The 23,032-nt window shown below is 34.2% G+C and overlaps 1 protein-coding gene across 8 annotated transcripts in view; it reads right to left on the reverse strand.

Annotated features, from left to right (window-relative positions):
• The window catches only part of LOC149806369 (mucolipin-3-like), a 133,091-nt gene that overhangs the window by 63,861 nt on the left and 46,198 nt on the right, over window positions 1–23,032 (reverse strand). For 7 of the 8 annotated variants that reach the window (XM_089952204.1, XM_089952213.1, XM_089952196.1 and 4 more), the window contains 2 exons: window positions 14,919–15,217; window positions 5,254–5,445 (listed from right to left, as the gene is read on the reverse strand). In XM_089952204.1, coding sequence (XP_089808330.1) covers window positions 5,254–5,445; window positions 14,919–15,217 — 491 coding nt within the window. Of the gene's footprint in view, window positions 1–5,253; window positions 5,446–14,918; window positions 15,218–19,175; window positions 19,315–23,032 lie in introns of those variants that run through there. The other variant, XM_089952221.1, reaches the window with a different exon arrangement.

A 23,032-nucleotide genomic window follows, 5' to 3' on the forward strand; every position in this document is an offset into this window, starting at 1 on the left:
TAGTTAATCTGTTCTTTAACCAGTCCTGCAATGCTGCTAATCAATGAATAGCAGTTGCACACTGAAGCAGCTGAATGCTGACATACAAATATTATGCAGCACTGATATTGGCATGCCAGCACCAGTGACGTTACCCCTGGATACCCCAGCTGCTGAGCTGCTTCAGCGCATGACTAGCAGCATGGTGCGTGCATCCATCCAGCCATGTGGACAACTTAGTAGTAACTTACTTGATTTAAAACATTGTTTCAAGAGCATGAATCATTTGGATTATTAATATTGACTAGCGAATATACACAATTAAATATACTATCAAGCCTATGCAGAATGGTGAACTCGAAACACTCAAGTTTAGTCTGGAATTACTTCAAAGTAAATGCAGTCGATGAATCCAAAGCAAATTGCACAACTGGCAAAGAATGCATTTCCAGAGGTGGAAATGATTTTAAAAACTATACATCAAATCTTGTCCAGCATTTGCGCTGCAAGCACATCGTCAAACATTGCCTGTTTCTGGCAGATAAAAAAGAAAAAAATGATGTGCAGTTAACCTCAGCAGGTGTAGCAACTCCTCGTACTCTGACTATTGACACATTGCTGGACCAGAAGCAGCTATTTGCATTTGATGACCCAAGAGCTATTAGTTGGAACAAGCTATTGTATAGTTCATGGCAGTAGTCGTTGCAACCATTTTCCATTTTTGAAGACTTTTTTTTTCGATGTCTGATGGCCAAGGCATAACTGCGCTATAAAATTCCAAGTCGGAAGTACTTTTACACATCTTAGATACCTGACATGCATAAGGCGATACAAAGCAAAGTGTGTGATTTAGTTTCTGCCCAATCAGACCTTAGTTTGACCTCTGATGCATGGTCAGACCCGTCCATCGGCATAGCCTTGTTGAGTCTTACGGCACACTGGCTGACGGAAGACTTTCAGCGGAAACAGGCAATTTTAGCAGCAATGCCTCTTGATGAATCACACACAGGAGAATATTTGGCGAGCAAACTGGACAAATTATGCTAGAAATACAACATTCCATAGCCAGCTAGTTGTGGCATTCCATCCTGGCACAACAGCAGCTCAAAGAGCAGCAGGAATAAAATGGCAATGCCCATAAGAAACTCATCCAGGATGTCCAGACACACTGGAATTCTACATACGATATGTTGCTTTCGTTATATAAACAAAATCAAGTCTTGGGGACTTATGCTACTCTCTATAACCTGAATAGCCTAAATGCACAACAGTGGGTCTTGATTGACAATATTGTGGACACGTTAGGCCCATTCGCGGACATTACCAAAGGAAGTAAGCGACAGCCAAACATCAGTTTGCTGACATTGCCAGCAACAAGAAGCTTGTCTTGGTCACCATCTTGGATCCACGGTTCAAGCATCGCCTATTCAGTGAAGAATTACTTGTGACCAGATCCAAAGAATGGCTTAGAACAGAATGCATCATAGTTGCATCAGCTGAAAAGCAGGAGGAACCCCCAACCAAAAAGAAAAACTGAAACTTAAACCAATGCCACTGGACCATCAACGTCGCGTCTCTGGGATTTGTTTTATGTGTTTCTGTGGCCTGTGATGAATCTGTCCATACCGTCAATGAAACAACCCACATGGATGATGCCGTTGGCGTGATGCTTGAATTGTATCTGGCCAGCCCTCTATTGCCACAAGAAGACATATATGGCTGGTTGAATGCTCACAGGTTTCAGTTCCCCATCTTGGCCAAATTAGCTAGATGTTATTTGTCTGCACCAGCTTCAAGGGTTCCGAGCGAGCAGCTGTTTAGTGGTGCAAGCCAGTTTTTTCGCATCGTCCCGGATTGTTACTTGGCAAAAAGGGAGAAATGTTACTGTTGCTTAAATACAACCTACCTCAGCTAGGCTTTCAGTATTAGCTACAGCCAGTGTACAGTGATGTCTAACTTTAGTCTTAGCATATTAATTTTAATTATTATTGGACTATCGTTATTAACATTTTTTTTAGTCATTTATTGAAATCTAGTAATGGCGACCTGCATCGCTGAAAACAAGTTAAAATACTTGTTTAATACATTTTCATTCATTTATATCTTGAATTGGCAAACCAGAAGTTTTATCACTGTTAGTTTTAAAAAATTTCAAGTTTTATGTTTTTGTGATCATTGTTTTCTATAAATAGCAATGTACTTCTTATCCAGTTTCTGTTTTGTTTTTTTACAGAGGTTCAAATTCACTTGCCACATAAACAACCTTGTTATACCTCTCACAGCAAAATACCTGCTTGCATTATACTAATAGGTTTATGTTTCTGAACCAGTCATTGTTATAAAACAAATAATAATAAAATAATCGGTATGGGCAATTTTAATAATCGTCTATACACAGTACTGGTATAATCGGCAAAAAGTGACATCGGTACAGCTTTAATTATCTATAGGTATGGTCACCACCTCATCTGACTTTTACACATCCTAGTACAATTCAAATCAGACAAATTTATAATGACGTTAACATTACTGCAAACATAAGATGATGCAAACCAAATTTAGGGTGAGCAGGATGTTGTAATTTATTCTGCATCATTTTCCCAGGCATATTTCACACAATAATATTATGTATTAAACTTGTACCTGTTACCTGAGACAACTGGCTGACTGCCACTGTTATATTTGTATTTATTTTATATTCTCACTGCCTCCGCATTGTATTTACATGGAATTCCACAAACTTTGTTCCTGCAAAATTGATCTCCACATATAAATGTGGAAATATGTATAAAACCAGAACATGCTTCAAACAGTGTGTAGGTACAATGTGCCTCATGAAAGAGAGTAAATAACCCTCGAGAAATGAATCATGGTTAACAAAATGAAATATACAATGACTGCAGAGTTTTTATAAGCATCATTGATCACAAAATGCAAAATGTATTGGGTAGTTATGTATGACAATTAGAACAATACTGTCTGTCATCATCTTGAAAATTTGTTTGTAGATCTAAAGAAAAGCTGAAAATAAAACAGGTCTTACTTAAAAACAGCATAAACAGTCAAAACCTAACACAATAAAATGCCACCTGTCACAAAAGTCTTTTTTTAACACACAGGTCTACTGTTTTACATGTATACAATGTGATGACCTTATATTTGGTACCAGAAGGGCTGGTTTCTCAATGCAGGTTTTGCTGTGCTTTCATTTTAATCCCACTGCCTTTAGCTCAAGAACTTATGATCTGTGATTGTTAGGAATTCACCAATAATAAGCATGATGACCTTTAAGGTCTCTTAAATAAATAGAGTAACATGCAACATACGATCAATGCTGCGAATGAACATAAGGGTACAGTGTTAAAACTAATTCAACAGATTGACTTTTTTTTTCACTCATATGAATCTATCAATATTTTCTTTAGGGTACATATTCTATAACAGTCAACACCCGACTTATACAGTAGTTTTGTTCCCAAAAGTGGCTGAGTAACTTGAAATAGCATAACTCTAAATATTTAATTTAACTATCTTTATATTTCCATGAAAAATAGGTAATTTTGTTAACTTTAGTACCTTTCATTTTACCCATTTACAAATCCTAAATTGTTGTTTTAGACAAATAATTTTATTCTAGAATGAACACTGTTACCTCCTACAGCCATTCTGCAATTAATGAAACTATGAATAGATACCTTTCTGTAGCAAAATAGGTATAAAACAGTATGACCTGATTGTCTTCAATGTTTACCAGCAAAGAAACAGGGCATACTATTTCTTGGGATATAAGAGAAATTATTGAAATCATGGTGGTGAAGCCAGTGTTGAACCACAATTTCAGATTGGAATGTCACTCCAGTCCAGAAGTCATTCCTCGGATAAAGGCCTTAGGATAAGGTTGAAAGCTGAAGTCATAACATATTTTGCTACAGAAAAGGTATTTGTTCATAGTTTCATTAAAGTATTTCATTTTTTAAGTACTTTTTTCAGCTTTACTAAAAAATATTACATTTTTTTTAAAAACATTTAAAATCATGCTAATACAAAATTAGCATAAGTTCAGGGATACCTTTAAATTCAATAACATGTATGAATCCATCAATACTTTCTATAAGGAATATGTCCAACAATATGTAGAAATCAATCAATGCTTTCTTTAAGGAATATGTCTTATAACATGTATGAATCCATCAATGCTTTCTTTAGGGAAGACATCTTATAACATGTATGAATTCATCAATGCTTTCTATAAGGAATATGTCCTATAATATGTAGAAATCAATCAATGCTTTCTTTAGGGAATATGTCTTACATCTTGTATGAATTCATCAATGCTTTCTATAAGGAATATGTCCTATAATATGTAGAAATCAATCAATGCTTTCTTTAGGGAATATGTCTCATAACATTTAGGATTCAATCAATGCTTTTCTTTAAGTATGCCTTGCAACATGCACAAGTCAACCAATACTATCTTTACAGAGTATGTCTTAAAACATGAATGAATCCTCAATTCTTTCTTTACAGAATGTCATAAAACATGTATGAATCGATCAATATTTTCTTTATTTGATATGTCTTAAAAAATGTATGAATCCATCAATACTTTATCCAACTACATATATGAATCCATCTGCTTTCTTTCATGCAATATTTAAATTAACTGAGCAATATTGTCACAAAATATCACTAGAATAAAATCAGAAAAACACAGACTTTCAAGTAAAATTTTATAAAATTTGGTGATTGTGTTTGATGCTCAAGTCCAGAGAGTTCCATTATTATATTTGTGCCTGAACTAAACCCTACATGAAGTGCACTTTTAATGCATTATGTTTATGCTAGGAGTGTACTCTTATCTGTATTTAAAAAAGAAATCAGTGAACTTATAATGTACTAGTATGTCAATAGATCATATAGGTTGCATTTACTCATCTTAAATTAAATAATAATTGTTATTTTAAAATTTAATACCAACTTAGTTTAACCAAAGTCTATTCAATCCCAACTGTTGAATGCTATGCATTGTAACTGTTATGAAAAAAATTCCATTTGAAAGTTGTGATGCTATGCACAATCAAACTGGGTCAAGAAAAGATGATGTCGGGTATAAATATTACAAATACAACAGTAGCACAAATTGTTTTGAACATGCACAACTTTTATTATGATATCACTGCATCTGACATTCAATCATGAATTTTCTGAGAATTTTTTTGTGGCTTAATAATCTATGACCTACTATGAGCATACAAATATTCACTTTTTACTTACTATGTCAAAAACAAATTTAATGTGTTTCTCCAGTGAATCAATATTATACACTGCATATGGGCCTGAAGCAGAAGGGTAGGGCATGGTCTCATATGTTGACTGCCATTCCATTAGGTACAAATGTTTCAATGCCACCCCTGTTCGATGAACATACTCCACAAAACTGGACCTGGTGAAGCCAAACTGGATTAGCTGTAATGAAAAAATAGCAGATTTTGAGTATTTATGACCTTTATACATTTTAAAAGATTGACAAAATAACTTATTAACTAAGCTCCACTGCACATTAGTTCATCAACATCTACATATCTATATTGTAATGCTTTATATGTTAATTGACTAAGCTCTCTCAGTTCTTCCTGCACAGGACCTTCAACAAGACATCAGTGCACTTTACATTGTTCACCTGGCTATACATGCATAATTTTGAATTTGTATATGGTTTTTATGATGAAAGTTTGCATCCAAGGTTAAATAAATATTTTGTAATAGATACCAGTATTGCCTCAAAATTGGTAAAACATATAACCAGTGAAACACAAAATTCTTTTATTATAAAGGAATGTTTGTTGCAAATTAAACTGATCATATATATTGTAATAAATCTGGAGTACGTGCATTTGGTTCTAGTGCCCCGTTTTAATGAATTCTTAGATTTTGTGATTATTTGTCTGATTACTGGAATTTGGTGCAATAGAAATTCCTTTGCCCAAAATAATTAGCCAATTACTAGGAGCAAATGTCATGGAGTAAAGCATTAGTGAGTTTCCATGATGCCATGGTACATTCGTCATGGATTCAGGTCCAATCCGAATGAGTGTCCATGGAATAATAAAGTAAAATCTAGTGGTATACATTGGTGGTGTGACTGCAATGGCAGTATTTATGGTAGGAAACTGGTAAATTACACAATGAAATCAATAAGAAGGGAATTGGCAGATACTGTTTATGTCGCCATGGTGGCAAATGTAGTGCAGTTATACTGTCAGAAAGTGCCTAGAAACCATAGTTTGACTGGCCTAAGGTGGTGTAGTTAAAATAGTTCCCTGTGTTAAGGGACAGTTGCATAGTTTCTACGGTGAGAACTGCTCTTGGTACGGAAATCTAACAAAGAGAGGCCGTGCAGGTGTGCGGTTGGTGGATATTTGGTGGGTTGTTTTATCTGTGGTCTTGCACTGACTAGAGTAAAATTTATGTATAGAATGGACACGTCAGGCTTTCTAATTTACAACTGAAGTTGTATGGAAGTCTTTGGAAATTTGGGTAAACTAATGACTTCTAGTGGGAACTGTGCCAGGGTTTGACACCGCTCAGTCAAGTAAAGACCCCTGGCTTGTAGCAACCTGTTTGATACAAAATTTGCATGACTAAGCTTTTAGGAACTTTGAGAATAAGAATATATTACTAGTTCAGTTTCCATCTGCATGTAACTGAACAGTCTTACATCATCAAAATCTCAGACAAGATCAACTCTGAATGAGATCTGTGCATATTTAATAAAGCCAATTTATGTTTAATCAAAATCCAAATATAAATATAGTCTCTTGAATGGAAATGAACTCGGCCAAAGTGATGCCAGATTACATTATTATTTTGCCCATTACCAAATATGTATGAGAGCTTATTGTTTAATATAACCGTGATAAACAAGTCCATCAGAATCTGACCAAAAATAAAGTCACTACAGTGGTAAGAAGCTTGGCAAATCACATGCCAGATCACCTCATTACTATGCCAACATGTGGAGAAAGGAAATGTAACAAACTTTCATTAAGAAACATCAACATTCAAAGTTTCATCAGTGTAGTGTCAAAACAAAATTTTATTAGTTAGGGTTAATGATGCACAATTTTAAAAAAGAAATGGCTGAAAATACAAAGAACTTTCAAGTGGAAAATTAGGTAATAATATAGCTTTTCGGTGTAACTCATTTACCCTTGTTGAGAGGCATCCAAATATTTCAGGAGTGTTGCTAAAATTCTGTTTAAGGTATTGGAGTATTAAGAATGAATAACTGAAAACATAGGGGTCACTCAAGCATAAAAAATTTGTCTTGGTGACCTCATTTAATGGCAGAGTTACTCTGAGATGCATACACATGACAATTTTCATAAAGCTTGGTGAAATAGGGTCCAAGAAAGAGGGATATAAAGAAATAATTGCTGAAAAAATATACAAGTCACTCAAGCATAAAAATTATAACTGATTTATTCTTGTTGAGATGCATCCATATGCCAATTTTCAATAGCCTAGATGAAGCTTAGAGTCCAAAATATTGAGAAAGTAATTAATTATAAGCTAAAGATATAAAAATCACTTAAGCATGAAATCATGTAAGTGACCTATTGTCAAGTGGCTGAGTCTCTCTCTCTCTCTCTCTCTCTCTCTCTCTCTCTCTCATGCATCCAGAAACCAATTTTCATGAGAGCAGATGAAATGGGATTCAATATATTGAGCAGGTAATAAATTACTGGCTGAAAATACAAAAGTTTGGTCATAGTGACCTGGTTTTAGTACAGCAGTGCTACTCTTCCTAAGATGCATCTATATACTGATATTCATAAGTATAGGTATCTAGTTAAGTTTATGTCTGCTGGAGTTATACTTCTTTACATGCATCCTGCCATTTTGCATCAAGATGTGCAGCAAGATAATTACCCTCTACACAATATGCATTACAACAGTATTGCATATGTACCATATATGCTCCTGTATAATCCCATCTGATTATAAGCCAACACCCCACCCAAACTGAACAGGTAAAACTAACAAAAAGTGCATGACCTCTGGACAAAAAGACCAAAAGGTCAAGTCATGTTGAAAAATCTAGTTATTGCTACTCCATCTGAATGGATGGTCATAATCACATGGGGTTTCAGTACATGAGGTTCTGGATGGTTCAGGTTGAGCATGTGATCTCATCTTCTGCAATCTGCCATAACAATACATGATGGTAGTCATCAAGAAAACAAAAAGATTTCAAGTTCAAGCCTTGTCACATGGATAAACCAACCTCCCTTCTTTCAGGCTATTATTATTTCCTACATTTTATTCAGCTTATATGCAAATGTATCAGTAAAAAAGCATGGAAACATCAAGGTCACGGTTTGTGTTTAATTTGTTTATCCTAGGAACCCAAACCAAAATGCATCCTTGCTAAAAGCTTGTGGCAAGCTTGCGGTAAGCTTGCGATAAGCTAGTTTGATGTTTATAAGCTAACATGGATGCTTGCGCAAGCTTGTACAAGCAAGTGCAGGCTTAGGCAAGATAGCTGGATATAACCGCAAGCTTGCACAAGCTTGCGCAAGCTTGTATAAGCTTTCTTGTTTGCTTCAGAAATTAAAACTAGCTTGCACAAGCTTTCTTGTTTGTTTCATAAAGTAAAACTAGCTTGTGCAAGCTTACTTGTTTTCTTCAGAAAGTAAAATTAGCTTGCGCAAGCTTGTTTTCTTCAGAAAGTTAAACTAGCTTGCGCAAGCTTTCTTGTATGTTTCAGAAAGTAAATTTAAACTAGCTTGCAACAAGTTTCTTCATATATATATATATATATATATATATATATATATATATATATATATATATATATATATATATATCCATTGCTTGTGAAAGTTTGAGACCATGTATCCAAGTAGCAGGCACCATCACTGTCACGCCCCTACAAAAACAAATTCATGACTTGATGAACAATCATGAAGTGTTCATGAAAGTTCCTCAAGTAAGTTCATGAACTTCAAGAATTTTGATGAATCATGTACTTGAAGTTCATGAACACACTGATGAATTTTTATGAACTATTATAATATCTTTGAAGTTCCTGAAATGTCATGAACTAATGGTTCATGAACAATTCAAGTACTTTGATGCAATACCATGGTATTTCTTAAAAAAATGTATATTAAATATCTATATCATTATATTCATAAAATGTTCATGAAAATTTATCATACAAACTTCTCACATTATTAGTGAAATTTAAATAAAGGTGAATTTTTTCTTCTTTTTTTTCAAATGATATACTGTATAAATGTTCATACAGATCTTCAATTCAATACTTGTTTACTTAACCTGAGTATTTCTGGATTAATATGGGAATATATTTTCTGGCCAGCATCAACAAAATGTATTTGCTTTAAAAAGCTTTCAATGACTTTGTCCTAACGTTTTTTTTCTTCTCTCCATTACTGTTATAAACTGCATATTCTATTGACTTAGTCACTGGTTGAAATTTGCAGTAAAAACCGAAATATATTAACAACGATTATTCTGATTGGATGACTTTGAAAAAAGACGTAATATGATTGGTTAATATACGCGCGCGATTTCAACAGTTAAGCTTCCTCAGAAACCAAAGATCATGCAGATGGTTAGGCAAAAACCTCGAACAAAAACCGTGGACTCCATGGAATGGACAGATGAGAATATTTTCAATATCATTTTTTTAAAGTAAGTAGAAGTGCAGAGAAGCGACTTTGAAGAATGTGAAGGAAATGATTTGGTGAGAGCAAAATTAGGCGGAAAAGCGTACCAAGCCCGGATGACCAAAATTACGGTATCTTTTTCTTGGTCATTCGTGATTATTTCAGTAGAAGTTATATGGATATTTTATTGGTTTATATACGTCATCATATTATTTATAAACAAGCTAATGACATGATTTTGTTCAGACCTAATTTAAACTTGCTCATCGAAGTTTTGAAAATCACTAAACATTATCACCCCCACCCCCCAGTTCTCGATACCAGACGTGGTTCGATATCGATAGGAGTTGAGATGTTCGAGATCGTTTTCTTTTACATGACATCACTATTTCTATAATCTGATGTATTTTGGTAATTTAAAAAAAAAAACCTTAAGAAAATAGTTAATGCGTGAAACTGTTCACAATAAAAGTGCAAATAACAACGTGATGAAACCGGAAGCAGCTATATGCAACATGCGGAGTCGGAGTGGATGCATTAGTGGCATACTAAGGGCCTATACCACACAAGCCTGGCGTTTTATCAATAAAAAATGGCGAAAATATTTGAAAGCATGAAATAACCGTTATCTGTAATATATACGGTTATTCAGTGTAACGATGTTGTAAAAAAAATGTCATATTTTACTGAATAAAACATCCGTCTCCTGTGACTATACCTATGGCTAGACAGATTCAGTTAATATAAAACAGTGACAAAATTCTGCAATAATATAAATGTTCAGTATTATGTGTAAGGGATTAAATCATTTTTGAGTTGGATCATATTATTCCAGTAAGTAAAGTGGGGTACAATGATAATGTGCTAAAAGCTAAAAACAATGTTGATCAGAGATTATCTGTAATTAACTAACTTTACCTTTTTTTCAGACCAGACAGCAGAAAAGTAAAACTGTTAGAGGATGAAGTTTGTAGGTTAAGGAGGAAAATTTGAAAACTGGAGGATTCAAGATGGAAGAGACATTAAATTGTGATTGCTGCAACAATGTTAAAGATCCAAACAGTAATCAGATGGAACAGCTTAAGTTGCAGAAGGAGACATTCAGTAGTGACAATGGACAGGATTTGATTAAATTATAGACCCTGAACATCTTCACAAATGAGTTATCAGACAGGTCAGTCTCTGGAAGAAGATTGGTCAGGAGAAACCCCAGCTGAAAGACAGCCCCATGACAATGAAATATGCTTCAACAGTTCATTGCAGGCAACTGCCCCAATATCTCTTGAACATTTTTCAAAGAAAAATTACAGAACATACAAAAAGTGTTGCTAAGGGTTAAAAAAAGAATATCACTTGTCAGTTTAAATTTATCTGAAATCAAATACAGTTTTTAAGATAATATGTTGCATTTTATACTGTATTAACCCCATCCCCCATCTAAGGTTATTGTATGATTCAGGATGAATAGGTATTTGTGACTTGTCAGGTAATCATATTTTGTTTTATAGGCACTGTTCATGAAGTCATGAATCACCGAGAAACTTTGTTCATCATAGTTCATGAATATGTTCATGCACTTGTTCATGAATGACGATGATCCAATTTGTGGACTGTTTTCAATTCATGCACATTCTAGAATAATTCATGAACCTTCTGATGAACTTTCATGAATGGTTCTTGAACCAAGTTCATGAACAGTTCATTCATTATTCATGATCATTTCATAGGGGCGTGACACTTGCAGCTAGGGGAACACATAAAGCTTCTGCAGCCTTGGGTAAGCCTGCAGTGAATGAATAAACTTGAACAATGGAATTAAACTTAAAGTTTTTTGCGGAACAGATTTGTTTTCCACTGTGTTGCAACTATAAGATTGCATTATTTAATCATTAAATATGCAGATTACTTCATTGGAATGAAGTAAAACTTTGCAATATATTATGATAATTTGGTCCACCAGGAGCAGCTGAGTCTAAAATGCATTTTTGGACAGGGGCCTTCGGACTCCCAGACCCCCCCCCCCTTTTCACATTTTCAGGGGGTTTTTTGGAAGGGGGTAAAACACAATCATGTCTGATTTTTGAAAGCCCAGATGCTTGTAGCAAGAAATAATCTCTGCAAGCTTGCAACAAGCTTGTGTATACTTATTGTACTAGGTAAATAAATAACAAGCTTGTGCAAGCTTAAGCTTTCGCAAGCTTGTGCATGCTTATGACACTTTTGTTAAATAAGCTTGCGCAAGCTTGCTGCAATGTTCCAAATACAAGCTTGTCGCAAGCTTTATAAATAAGCTTGTGCAAGCTTGCTGCAATGTTCCAAATACAAGCTTGCCGCAAGCTTTATGAATAAGCTTGTGGCAAGCTTTAAAACAAGCTTGCAATTTTGGTTTGGGAATTCTCATGTGTAAAATTTGACATTTGCTATCCTAATCAAATTCCTTTAGTGGATATAACTAAATCAAGGATAGGCACTTGTTCATATTTAAATGGGGTGGGGGGGAAGACTTACTAAAGCCAAATATGATATACACTTTTAATGGAGGTAGATTAGTTATCAATCTAAAGAATGAGGTCAATGTATTAATGCAGAAAATATGCAGGCAGACAAATATTTAACAGATCTAGCAGTAATGATAGTGAAATGTAAATATCATGAGCTCTGCCAATAAAAATACTTTGTAATAATAAAGCCCAGTGCTCTCAAAATGAAGAAAATATTGGTGTGCTGTACTTCTTTTTTCCTTCAAGGAGGGGTACTAACTTAATATTTCTGATAACATTAAAAGTGGTTGAGTGCTTTCTATGAGTACCAGCTCTACATCTTTAAATTTAAACTGAAATTTCATTTCTTCCTTTTCTCTTTGCATTTGCATCATTTATATTTGAAACTGAACCTGTCTTAACTCCAATTTCAACTTTTCCAGCTGTTAATTCCATTTTCTAAAAATTCTAAACCTTCCTGGATAGGATTCAAAAGACGTATCTCTACTTTAGGTGATATCTCTACTTTAGGTGATATTGTAAAAACTTGTTGGTTTCACAAAAAATTTCTACAATGTGAAATAATACCTGGAACTTAGAAAGGTTCCATACAAGGTGAATTGTAATTTCAAAAACAAAGTTTTCTAAAATATTTAAAAGAAATTTGTATTCCAAGGATGAGTGCCCAATTTTCTTTTACTAGCCTAAGCTCTTAAAATAAATAACAGAAAAGAGTGAAAAGCAACAAGCCTTGTAAACTTCACCAATAATTTATTTCCCTAGAATACAAAGTGAAAATGTAAAAAGAACTTATGGTATTCCAAAGTAAATACCAAACAGTCTTAGAATTTCTGACACAAGTCCTAATGAATAAAGTTCTAAAAAAACTTGCAAGGTATTATAAATTAAATAATCCAACACTGGAAGTATTGATGTGCCTGTGGTGCCCTTTGTCATAGTAATGTGAAAACTGTCTTTTCTTAAATCACAATAATACAATCCAAGAATCTGTCCTTATTTGAATTTCACTATAAATCCAAGTTATATTTCCAAGAATGTTATTTTTTTGAGCACTTTGTATTTCCAGAGAAGAATAAACCTGAATTAAATAATCTGAATAAAAAAAATTCCAGCCCAAACAAAATGCTAGACACACAACAATAACTGATTCGGCTCTGATCCTACAGCATGAATGAATAATTTTTCCAACAAACAAAATTTCATCCTCCTTTACCTGACCTATGTCACAATTAGCATTTTCTATAAATAAAAAAAAACAATTACCAGATGGAAAATTTCATTCTAGAAGGTTCCAAATGTTTACAATATAAAATCTTAGTTGTAATTAGAAGGTCTAATACTAAAATGATAACAAAGAAAATAATAAACACAATGTTCCGACTCAGTCCAAGATAAATATATTTACTTCTATTAATAATAATCTTAATATTAAACCCATACTCATAGAGAAAATATTACCTGTGTATTAGCTGTTTACAGAATTAAACATAATCAGTGACTTTGGTCAGGTACACAATAGACCTAATTTTCAAGAAGATCTGCTACAAAGTACAACTTTATATGGCCAACAGCATATCATAAAAATAAAACAATTAGATGAAAGAAAAAATAAAAAAACAATCAATGCTAATATGAAATTTTCTTCCATCACTTTAAAAAAAAATTTCTGTCTATAGATATATTTTTAGAAATTGCTAACATACAGTCAAATTGGTTCAATTGGCCTAAAGCCAGACCTGGGTGCCTTCTTGTTTACTGCATTCAAATTGGAAGAATGTCAGACTGAAAACGGTTCCTTTTTAATGATACTATCAATCTGTTATTAACAGTCTGAATCTGTATCATGATAAACCTGGCTTTGGTTTGGTGCATTACAGCACAACATCACAAGTAGTTTGTCTTGTGCTGAGGCATTTGTGGTAAAGTGCCTTGCCCATGTATGCACCATAGCAGCTGATCCAGGATGGCCTGATGGTAGGATACAAACCCTCACCCTTTTGGTCCTGAGTCTGGCATGCTAACCATTGAGTCACCATGGATCCTCGTGATACACTTGGGTCAGCAACAAAAAACAGAAATGGCTGGAAAAACACATATTTTTTGGCCTTATATAAATACAGATTTGGGTTCAGTTTTCTTTATATGAATAAATGAGCAAATACAGTTGATGTTGTTGGTGTGGGGTTTAATGCCATTTTTCAACACATGATAGGCTATACATGGCAGCCAGTATTAATGGTGGAGGAAGAACCTGGGAAAATCCCGGAAAGAACCACCGACCCACAAGAAGCTAAAGGCAAGCTTTCTCACATACCTACATTGACCGAATCCAAGACTCAAACCCACGCAGACAGAGGTGAGATGGCAGTGATCCATAATGGAGAGTGCTTTAGATCACTCGGTCACCTGGGGCCCCAGGAAATATAGTATATAATTCTATAAGTGGGAACCATTTATTGAAAGTAATTCAAAGTCAGGATAATCCAACTGTTTTTAGCAAGTACCAGACTAACAACACTAAACTGTACTTTCTCTTGCTCCAGAAATGTTGCAATACTTTCCTAAATTAATTAAAACTAAGATACAGCAACAAACAGAACTGCAGTTTATTCCATTCTGATACCTGAGTTGTTTCTGTTTGTAGCAAGAAAAAAATTCAACTGACTTGATTCCTTCACATAAAATAAATTTATGCTGCAACAGCTGTAAGCCCTCTTACTTCTGAAAAGTTAACTTGTCTTACCTGCACAGTTATTAGAATGATTTTCACAATCTGAATAAGAAGCTTCCATGGACATTTGCGCCTGGCACGGAATTTTTCATCTGGGCCCATGAAAAAAAACTTCAACCTGCGGCGCAGTCTGTCTTCCATATAGGGTGTATATATTGATGCCACTCTCTTCAGTGGTGGTTTTTCTGCAACACCTTCTGCGTGAAAATGATCATCTATGGGAGGATTTTCACAGTTTGGTCCTTGATCATTGATTGATCCATAATTTTCTCTGTTACCCATGCAGTTATCAGCAGCCATATTGTCTAATTCTGAAATGTAAATTTACTTATAAATACTCTGATTATTCCCCCATTTCAGTAACACATTAGGAATTCCTAAAAAAAAATGTAGATACATATAATACATGTAAACTGAGTTTTCTTATATACTTGCCCTGAAGGTTTTATCTTTGGACCCTTATTATTGGGGTTTTCAGCAGAAGTCTATCCCTTAAAACAGATCATATAATCTTTTCAATGGATATGTATGCTGATGACACATCTTTGTCTAATGTGCAAAGAAATGAAGCTGATTTTGAGAAAAACCTTCCAGCAGCTATCTACAGACTTCAAATATGACACATGGAAATGGAATTCTCCCCAATACAGATAAAGTCCAACTGATAACCACATGGCATAAAGTACAAAACTGCACACTAAAATGCTGCATGTTCTCTAAGATAACATCAATTTACAAATTTCTCATTTTGTTTAAATTCTTGCCATGTTTGTAGTCAGTAACTTATAATGCCTTCATCATACAAATTATATTTCAAACAAAATAAACTCTTCTCTCTGGCTCGAAAAGAAAATCAGTACTTACATTCCAATATAGGACATGGTTATTTTTGTAACAAGTTATAGCAATTCAACTTAATTTTGATAATATATAATATTATTGGGGAAATACATAAGCTACAAATACTCAGTGACTATACTCATTTTTCACTAGTGAATGTGGTGCATGTGCATTCCTGCAGTGATTGCCTGTGAGCGATTTGCACAAGAGAAACCCTTCTACTGCCTCCACTAGAAAGTCTAGCTCCTACTGTGTACTAGATTGTTTCTACTTGCAAATCACATCCATATTTTAGTTGTCTCCACATTATTGCTTCAGTTCTGTATTTATGGACGGAGTTACATAACAAAATTCACAAGTCTTGTTTCTTTAGGGGTTTTCCCAGAAGGGCTAGTAGTAAGAACTTTGACTAATTTATCATATAACGAGTAGCAGACATATGTGGGTTACTTTGGCCTCTCTTACTGACAGCAATTATACACCAATCAACAATAGAATTACATGGAAATGATTCATGAGGGGCAAATCAATGACAAATTTCTGGTACATGTACAGAAAAATACATTCAATGCCATTATAATTTTTAACCTGATCATTTTTATATCATTAATTGACCAGCCAGGCATTCTCATTGGGGAAAAATGGTTGCACTGTATGAACTTTTAAGTTGTCCTAGGCAATGGATTTTTCTACCCCTCAGGTGTCTACAAAATTTGCCTTGACGTACTGGTACTCTAAATCTAAGACCATTAACAGATCAAAGTGTCAAAATACCCAAAGCCAAACAAGAAGCTACACATATTTATTAACAGTATTAAAGGTACTCTTGTTAGGAATAAATATTTCAATATCACCCAAGTATCTTTCCTTACACAACAGATGCATCAGATGGATGAAATGATGAATATGGGATACATGTTATGTTCTATAGTTACACTAAGCACCTCCAATTACTATTTCAGTAATATGGCATTTGTAATGTGCAGCTCTTGATGTGTTGTGTATGTGCGTGAATTGGTTCCTGCCTGTGGACTTATTACTATTTGTATAAATGCACATAACAGAGGAGTTAAAGGTAAATTAGTAAGTACTGAGTCACCCTCTGAAAATAAAGTCATTATTATTTTTAAAATTCTATAAATTTTCATACACTTAAAGAAGTCAGGCAACATCCTATTGTACTGCTGCAATTATACCAATGGTTACAAGATTTTTAATTATTTTAATTAAAGCAACATTATAAAACCCCATTAACAGGGGACATACTGAGACTACTGTCTAAAAAGAATTTCCATGAATGCAAGAGGTCTTTTTTTTAATTATAACTGCAGTGTTGAAACGATCTCTGATTTTCTTGAGCAATAAGATTTTCAAATTAGCTGCTAAGGCAGCCATATTGGATGTAAGATTGGCACAATTTTGATTCAGGGCAAACTAGACACAGAAGACTTTTGGTGAAAACCCCATTGATATGACCATCGATTCAGTAGAGTCAATAAGAAGCTTTTCAAGATGGCTGCTATGGCATTTATATTGGATGTCAGGACACAAAGTTTCATTCTGGACCAGCTGGCGACATCATAAGAAGTCTTCTGGTGAAAACCCCATATCAAAGCAACTTTCTGTTCAGGACATAAAGCAACACGATTTTCAAGATGCTAGCTGGGGTAGCCATACTGGGAGTCAGAACAGCACCATTCTGATAAGGACCAAGCAGCTACCATAAGTCTTTTAGTGAAATCCTAATGATGATACGGCCATCCAATCCTTCTAAGTTTTTCTAGGTGTAACTATTTAGGTGATACATCATAAGAATTCTGGTGGGATGGTATGGGTTAAACACCATTTTTCAGCACATGGTAGCTAGTATATTAGGTGGATAAATAACCAAGGAAAACCCCAGGAAGAACCAGTGGCCCATGCGAAGCTACTGGCAAGCTTTCTCACATATGCTGGCGAAGCCCGAGACTAATACCCATGCACATAAAGATGAGATGTCAGGGAACTTTAAAGGCAAAAGTGCTGTAGACCACTTTGCCACCCAGGGTCCTGAAGTCTTTTGATGAATACCCCATGTTGATGTGGCTTTCTGTTCAGGAATAGTGATAACATGATTTTCAAGATGGAAGCCACTGTGACCATATTGGATGTCTGATTTTTATTTAGGACCCATTCAATAGAAATAGCAATAGCAACAATTTCAAGATGGCTGCTGCGGTGACACTACTTAATTTCTGACTGCTACCATTTTCATTTAGGACCAACTAGACCATGAGATGAATGTGTAAGCTAAGTTTCATGGCAATCCTTCAAACAGTTTAAAATAGTGATAACAAAATTGTGCTATCACAGATGAATATTGGATAATGGAAAACAGACCCTTACATAAACTCTGTTGGTACAGGAGCAGTAGAGCTAAACATGGGGAAAATGTTTTGAATATTGACTGAAAAGAAAGGCCAATGAACAAGTTTAAAGTTAAAAAGTTTAGATGCAAAAATAAGAAGTTAATATCAAATTACCAAAAAAAATATCTGCTACCCATTTCTTTTCTTTTTTTTAAATTTGGACAATAACTCACTTTTCCCATTTGGAAACTGATTTAATTTAGCTGCTTATTCTTTGCTAACAAGTCCAAGATAATGCCTTTCTCATTCAAATGAATTTCAACTTTTCTCCTTTCTATGACAAAAAGTGACAAAAGAATCCCCACCCCATCCCATACTAACAGGACAGGAGTATAGACAACATTCTCAGTTAGTGTTCAATAGGCTCTTGACAGATTTATACAATGGTAATAAATAAAAATAAACCAAACTTGTGAATTTGAAAGTTATATATATATATATATATATATATATATATATATATATATATATATATATATATAATGCTGGGATGCTTTTAAAACAATTAATTACACATTAGATTTTAAACAATTATTCCTTTCCAATCTGCAATAATGATTTATCTCACACAATGTATACCCTGCATGTGCCATAGTGATCAAAAGATAAAATCGGCTATATGGAATAAATACCATAAAGCTAGAAACAATCATGGTATTAACTACTGTTTTCCTTTAATTCTACCCCTCCTTTTTTCTTTTGCTTTTATCCTTTTCTTTTATTGTGACTAATATTTTTTTATTATTAATTGTCTTACAGAACTGCTTCCAATATTGTTTCTACGTACTATGTATTCATGAAACACGCCATACTTTAAAGAGCATGTAATATTGCTGTAACATTGTGCAGGACTGTAATGAAATTGCACAAGTTAAATATAAGGTTCATGTTGATGCACTAAAAATCGCCATTTCCTGTTCCATTTTTGGGATAATTTCTTTAAAAATCATCAAAATGTGACATCTTGTCGATTAAAAAATTAATCGCCAATAAAACACAATATTAAATTTTGCCCACTTACCTCTACCAACTGGATTCGCGAGCTTCAATATTTCCTGCTTTGCCTAACTGATTGTCATTTTATGGACAATCAAACAAATGCCGAAAGTAAATCAAAAGTTATTCCATTCAAGTGTTTCCCATTTTTTCTTATCGTCAAGATAATCTCGCAATAATATAACCTTGACTCAGTTACGCCAATTGAAGCGTGACATCAGTTACATATTAGCCCAGTTTAAACTGATTTTACAGATGTCCAATAATATCGGACGATAGGGTATAAACAGCAGTCGAGCAATGTCACATACAGTTAATTTGTCATAGGCAGTGCACATATAGATGGAATATATTCAGAGGCTCAAGAAGGGTAATTGATAGTGATATGCCAACCCAAATCCATGTGTGCCATAAAAACACACAGGTTGAAATTTCCACGCCACGGAAATGGGTCACATTAAAAAAATTAAAGCGTTTAAAACCGAGTGATCACATCTAGTAAGAACGCAGTATATTTTAAGGAATCAAGTTGTAGACTTAAGTTTGTCACTACATCTTCTTCCATCTGATTGAAACATTTGATGGTGACTTTATAAACAAAACGAAGTGGTTGGTGGAGTTATACACAAATGTTGTTATTGTTGTGGGGTATAACGCCATTTTTCAGCACAAGATAGGCTATGTATGGCGGCCAGTATTAATGGTGGAAGAAGAACCCGGGAAGAACCACCGACCCACGAGAAGCTACTGGCAAGCTTTCTCACATATCCACATTGGCCGAATCCTAGACTCGAACCCACGCAGAGAGAGGTGAGATGGCAGTGATCCGTAACGGAGAGCGCTTTAGACCACTCGGCCACTCGGGGCCCCTTGTACACAAATTCTATCCTGAACCCAAAAACATTGAATTGCTGAAAAATAGGTATTTGAAGAAACAAAGTGTCATCATTCCTTCCTAAATGTTCGGATGAATTGTGCGGAATTTAGTAAGCTGTACCAGTGGTTGTGAAGATGCTTCACATTTTTCTGTGCCTTTGCTTCTGTAAATTTCTATTTAAAAAAAAAAAAAAAAAAAAAATTAAACAAGGACCCTTGAAGACACCGACACCCTACTAGCAAAAAAAAAAAACAGAATCCACTTCAAATCAATTTCATTTGTCCTTTCAGTTTTTAACTGTTGAAAACAGAAATATCTCTGATGCTTTTAATGAACTATTAAATTTGGTATAAAAAAAAATTCTACCATGTCGGAGTTTTATGTGAAGCACACAATTCTTTCTATTGGCAATGGACTTCAAGTCTGATATATCTGAACAGAAAATCGCTTAAACTGTCTTGTGATCTTGCTACAAGGTACACCATATATACTAGCATAAGTTTCTGGATATATATATATATATATATATATATATATATATATATATATATATATATATATATATATATACACACAAACACACACACTTTATATTTTTGGGAAGAAAAAAAAGTTTTTAAAGATATTTGCAAAATGGGTTGAATAAAAATCCATTTATACTTGTCTGTACATGTCTTATCATGCCAGCATGCCAGTTTAACTAAAACCCTGAATCACAATCTCATTAAAATCAAATATCAATTGTCCTATGTGAAGACCTGACAGCAACTGCTCAGGGGTCATGTTCTTGTGACCTTTTAATTAGCCAACGGAAATGCAGATTTCATAAATTTGAAAGTGAATCAAATCTTTTGGCACACATTGATGCTCTTCAAACTCACTGCCAGGTCTCCCAATGAAAAGGTGTAAGACTTCATCTGAATGGCGGATAATATTAGCAATTATAGTAATAACAAAGGTCACCAGAACAGGACTCCTAAGTGGTCTCTGTCGGATCTTTATGTAGGACGGTGAAGATCAATTTTTAATCAGACTGACCTGAAAATCAAGACCTTTGAACTTGAAATCATTGTCAGTGTGCTATCAACCTGTTTAATGAAATGCAACTAAATACATTGTCTGGTCAAAATGCATGTGTGTGTGTGTGTGTGTGTGTAAGTCAGTATGTTTAAAAGCTAAATGAAAATGCAAGCAGTGCCCTCTGACTTGATCCCAGGGTAAAGTAGATCTGGTTTTCAAAACTTCTTCACTCAAGTGTTGGCAGTCAGATCTGCAGTCTTGATTATGAACTTGTGAAAATTGCAAAAAATTGCAAGAACTGTTGTAATGACAACATCATGGCAATGCCACCATTCATGCAGGATTAGTAGCAATAAAAAGACGTTCTGAGATGGCTAATATGGTTCAATGTTTGAGGTTTGATAAACGCCAATTTTTTTTTCCACAACCAGCAACATATTGCTTTTAAGTATATCTATAATGTGTACTTAATTTTTGTTCAAGACAAGGTAATGCCTACTTGATTTTTGTCATGATCCTAAGAAGTAAACAAGATATTTAATTGGATTTGAGTTCAAGACCTGGATTTTTACCTAGGAAGTTCTACTGAGTCTGAGGTCAGGTAAAATTAGTATCAACTATTCCTTCCTGATTTATGATAAGTCTGTGGAATCCCTTATAATCATGTTCAGATATAATCTGAGAGGAACTGTTTTAAATTACAAAATGCTCATTGCATTTTGGTTTAAAAATTACTTAATTATTATTGAGGACTCGTTCAAAGACATTCTCGATTATATCACTGTGATACTTCAAGACATCCAAGACTACTGGAATTCATTCAGAACATTCTATACTTTTGGACATGTGATATAACATTTAGGATTATTTGGGATTTAATTCACAATATTGTGTCTTTTGAATTTTCACCTTGTATTGAAGAATATAATTATATTTAGTTGATTTTACTAAACTCGTTGGTTTTGCTTCATTCTGTTTAAGACCACAGAGTTGTAACACATCAAAACTGTATGTTGCTAAGACTGTCTGTTCAGGCTAAGTAGATTTCTCTGAAAGGTCCTCAAGGCAACCATTCTGAAAATTTATTCAGCATCCTTTTACTATGTGAATCCCTTCTTAATTTTTATTTGGTCATCCATTCAGAAGAGGTCACTATATTTCGATTTTTCAATCTTTGGAAGGTCACACTGGCATCATTTTCATTTCTGAGCAACAATGTATCATCGCCTAGTATGGATTTCCCACTGATGAATTATATTGTTAGTCAGTTTTTAAATATTCTAACTGTTCATACAGCATCAACCATATATAACTCCTTTCTTTTGCCCTAATTGTAGGTAGAAAGAAATGTTTTCACAGCAATTTCACGTTAAAATTGTACACATTTTACAACCCCAGAAACTGATAACTTTAATGTTTATTTGTAAAACAAATATTCCCTCCGTTGTCAGTTCTGACCCCACCACCACATTAAATCTCCTGGCTAAGTCCTTAGGATTTGTACTGACCCATACTAAAATCTTGTTATTGGTGCTCCTAAATGGACGGTCATGCACTAATGCATGCTAGCTGCAATAAAATTCTCCAACTGCGTGAATTCTCCAAACATACTCTTTTTCATCAATTTATCAAGAATGATTCTCAAAATTAAGCCAAAGAAAAGGAATAAACATAATTCTAAACAAACCACATATCTAGCCAACGTTTTATTTGAATCATCCATGCAATGTGGTGGGACAAGCTACATCAATTTTTTCATGAATGGATAGATGCATTTGGGCAGGAAAATATCATGGCTTGCAAATAAAAGTCCTTGATGTACAGGCCTGTGTTTTATATATATATATATATATATATATATATATATATATATATATATATATATATATATATAACAAACCAAACATTTAAATACACAGCATTAACTATGTCATGTGAATAACGTCTGTTAAGAACATCACTTTAATTATGTGTTAAATATAAAA

This window comes from Sinohyriopsis cumingii, chromosome 1 (assembly GCF_028554795.1).
Source record: "Sinohyriopsis cumingii isolate HCF-2022 chromosome 1, ASM2855479v2, whole genome shotgun sequence".
NCBI classification, from domain to species: Eukaryota; Metazoa; Mollusca; class Bivalvia; order Unionida; family Unionidae; genus Sinohyriopsis; species Sinohyriopsis cumingii.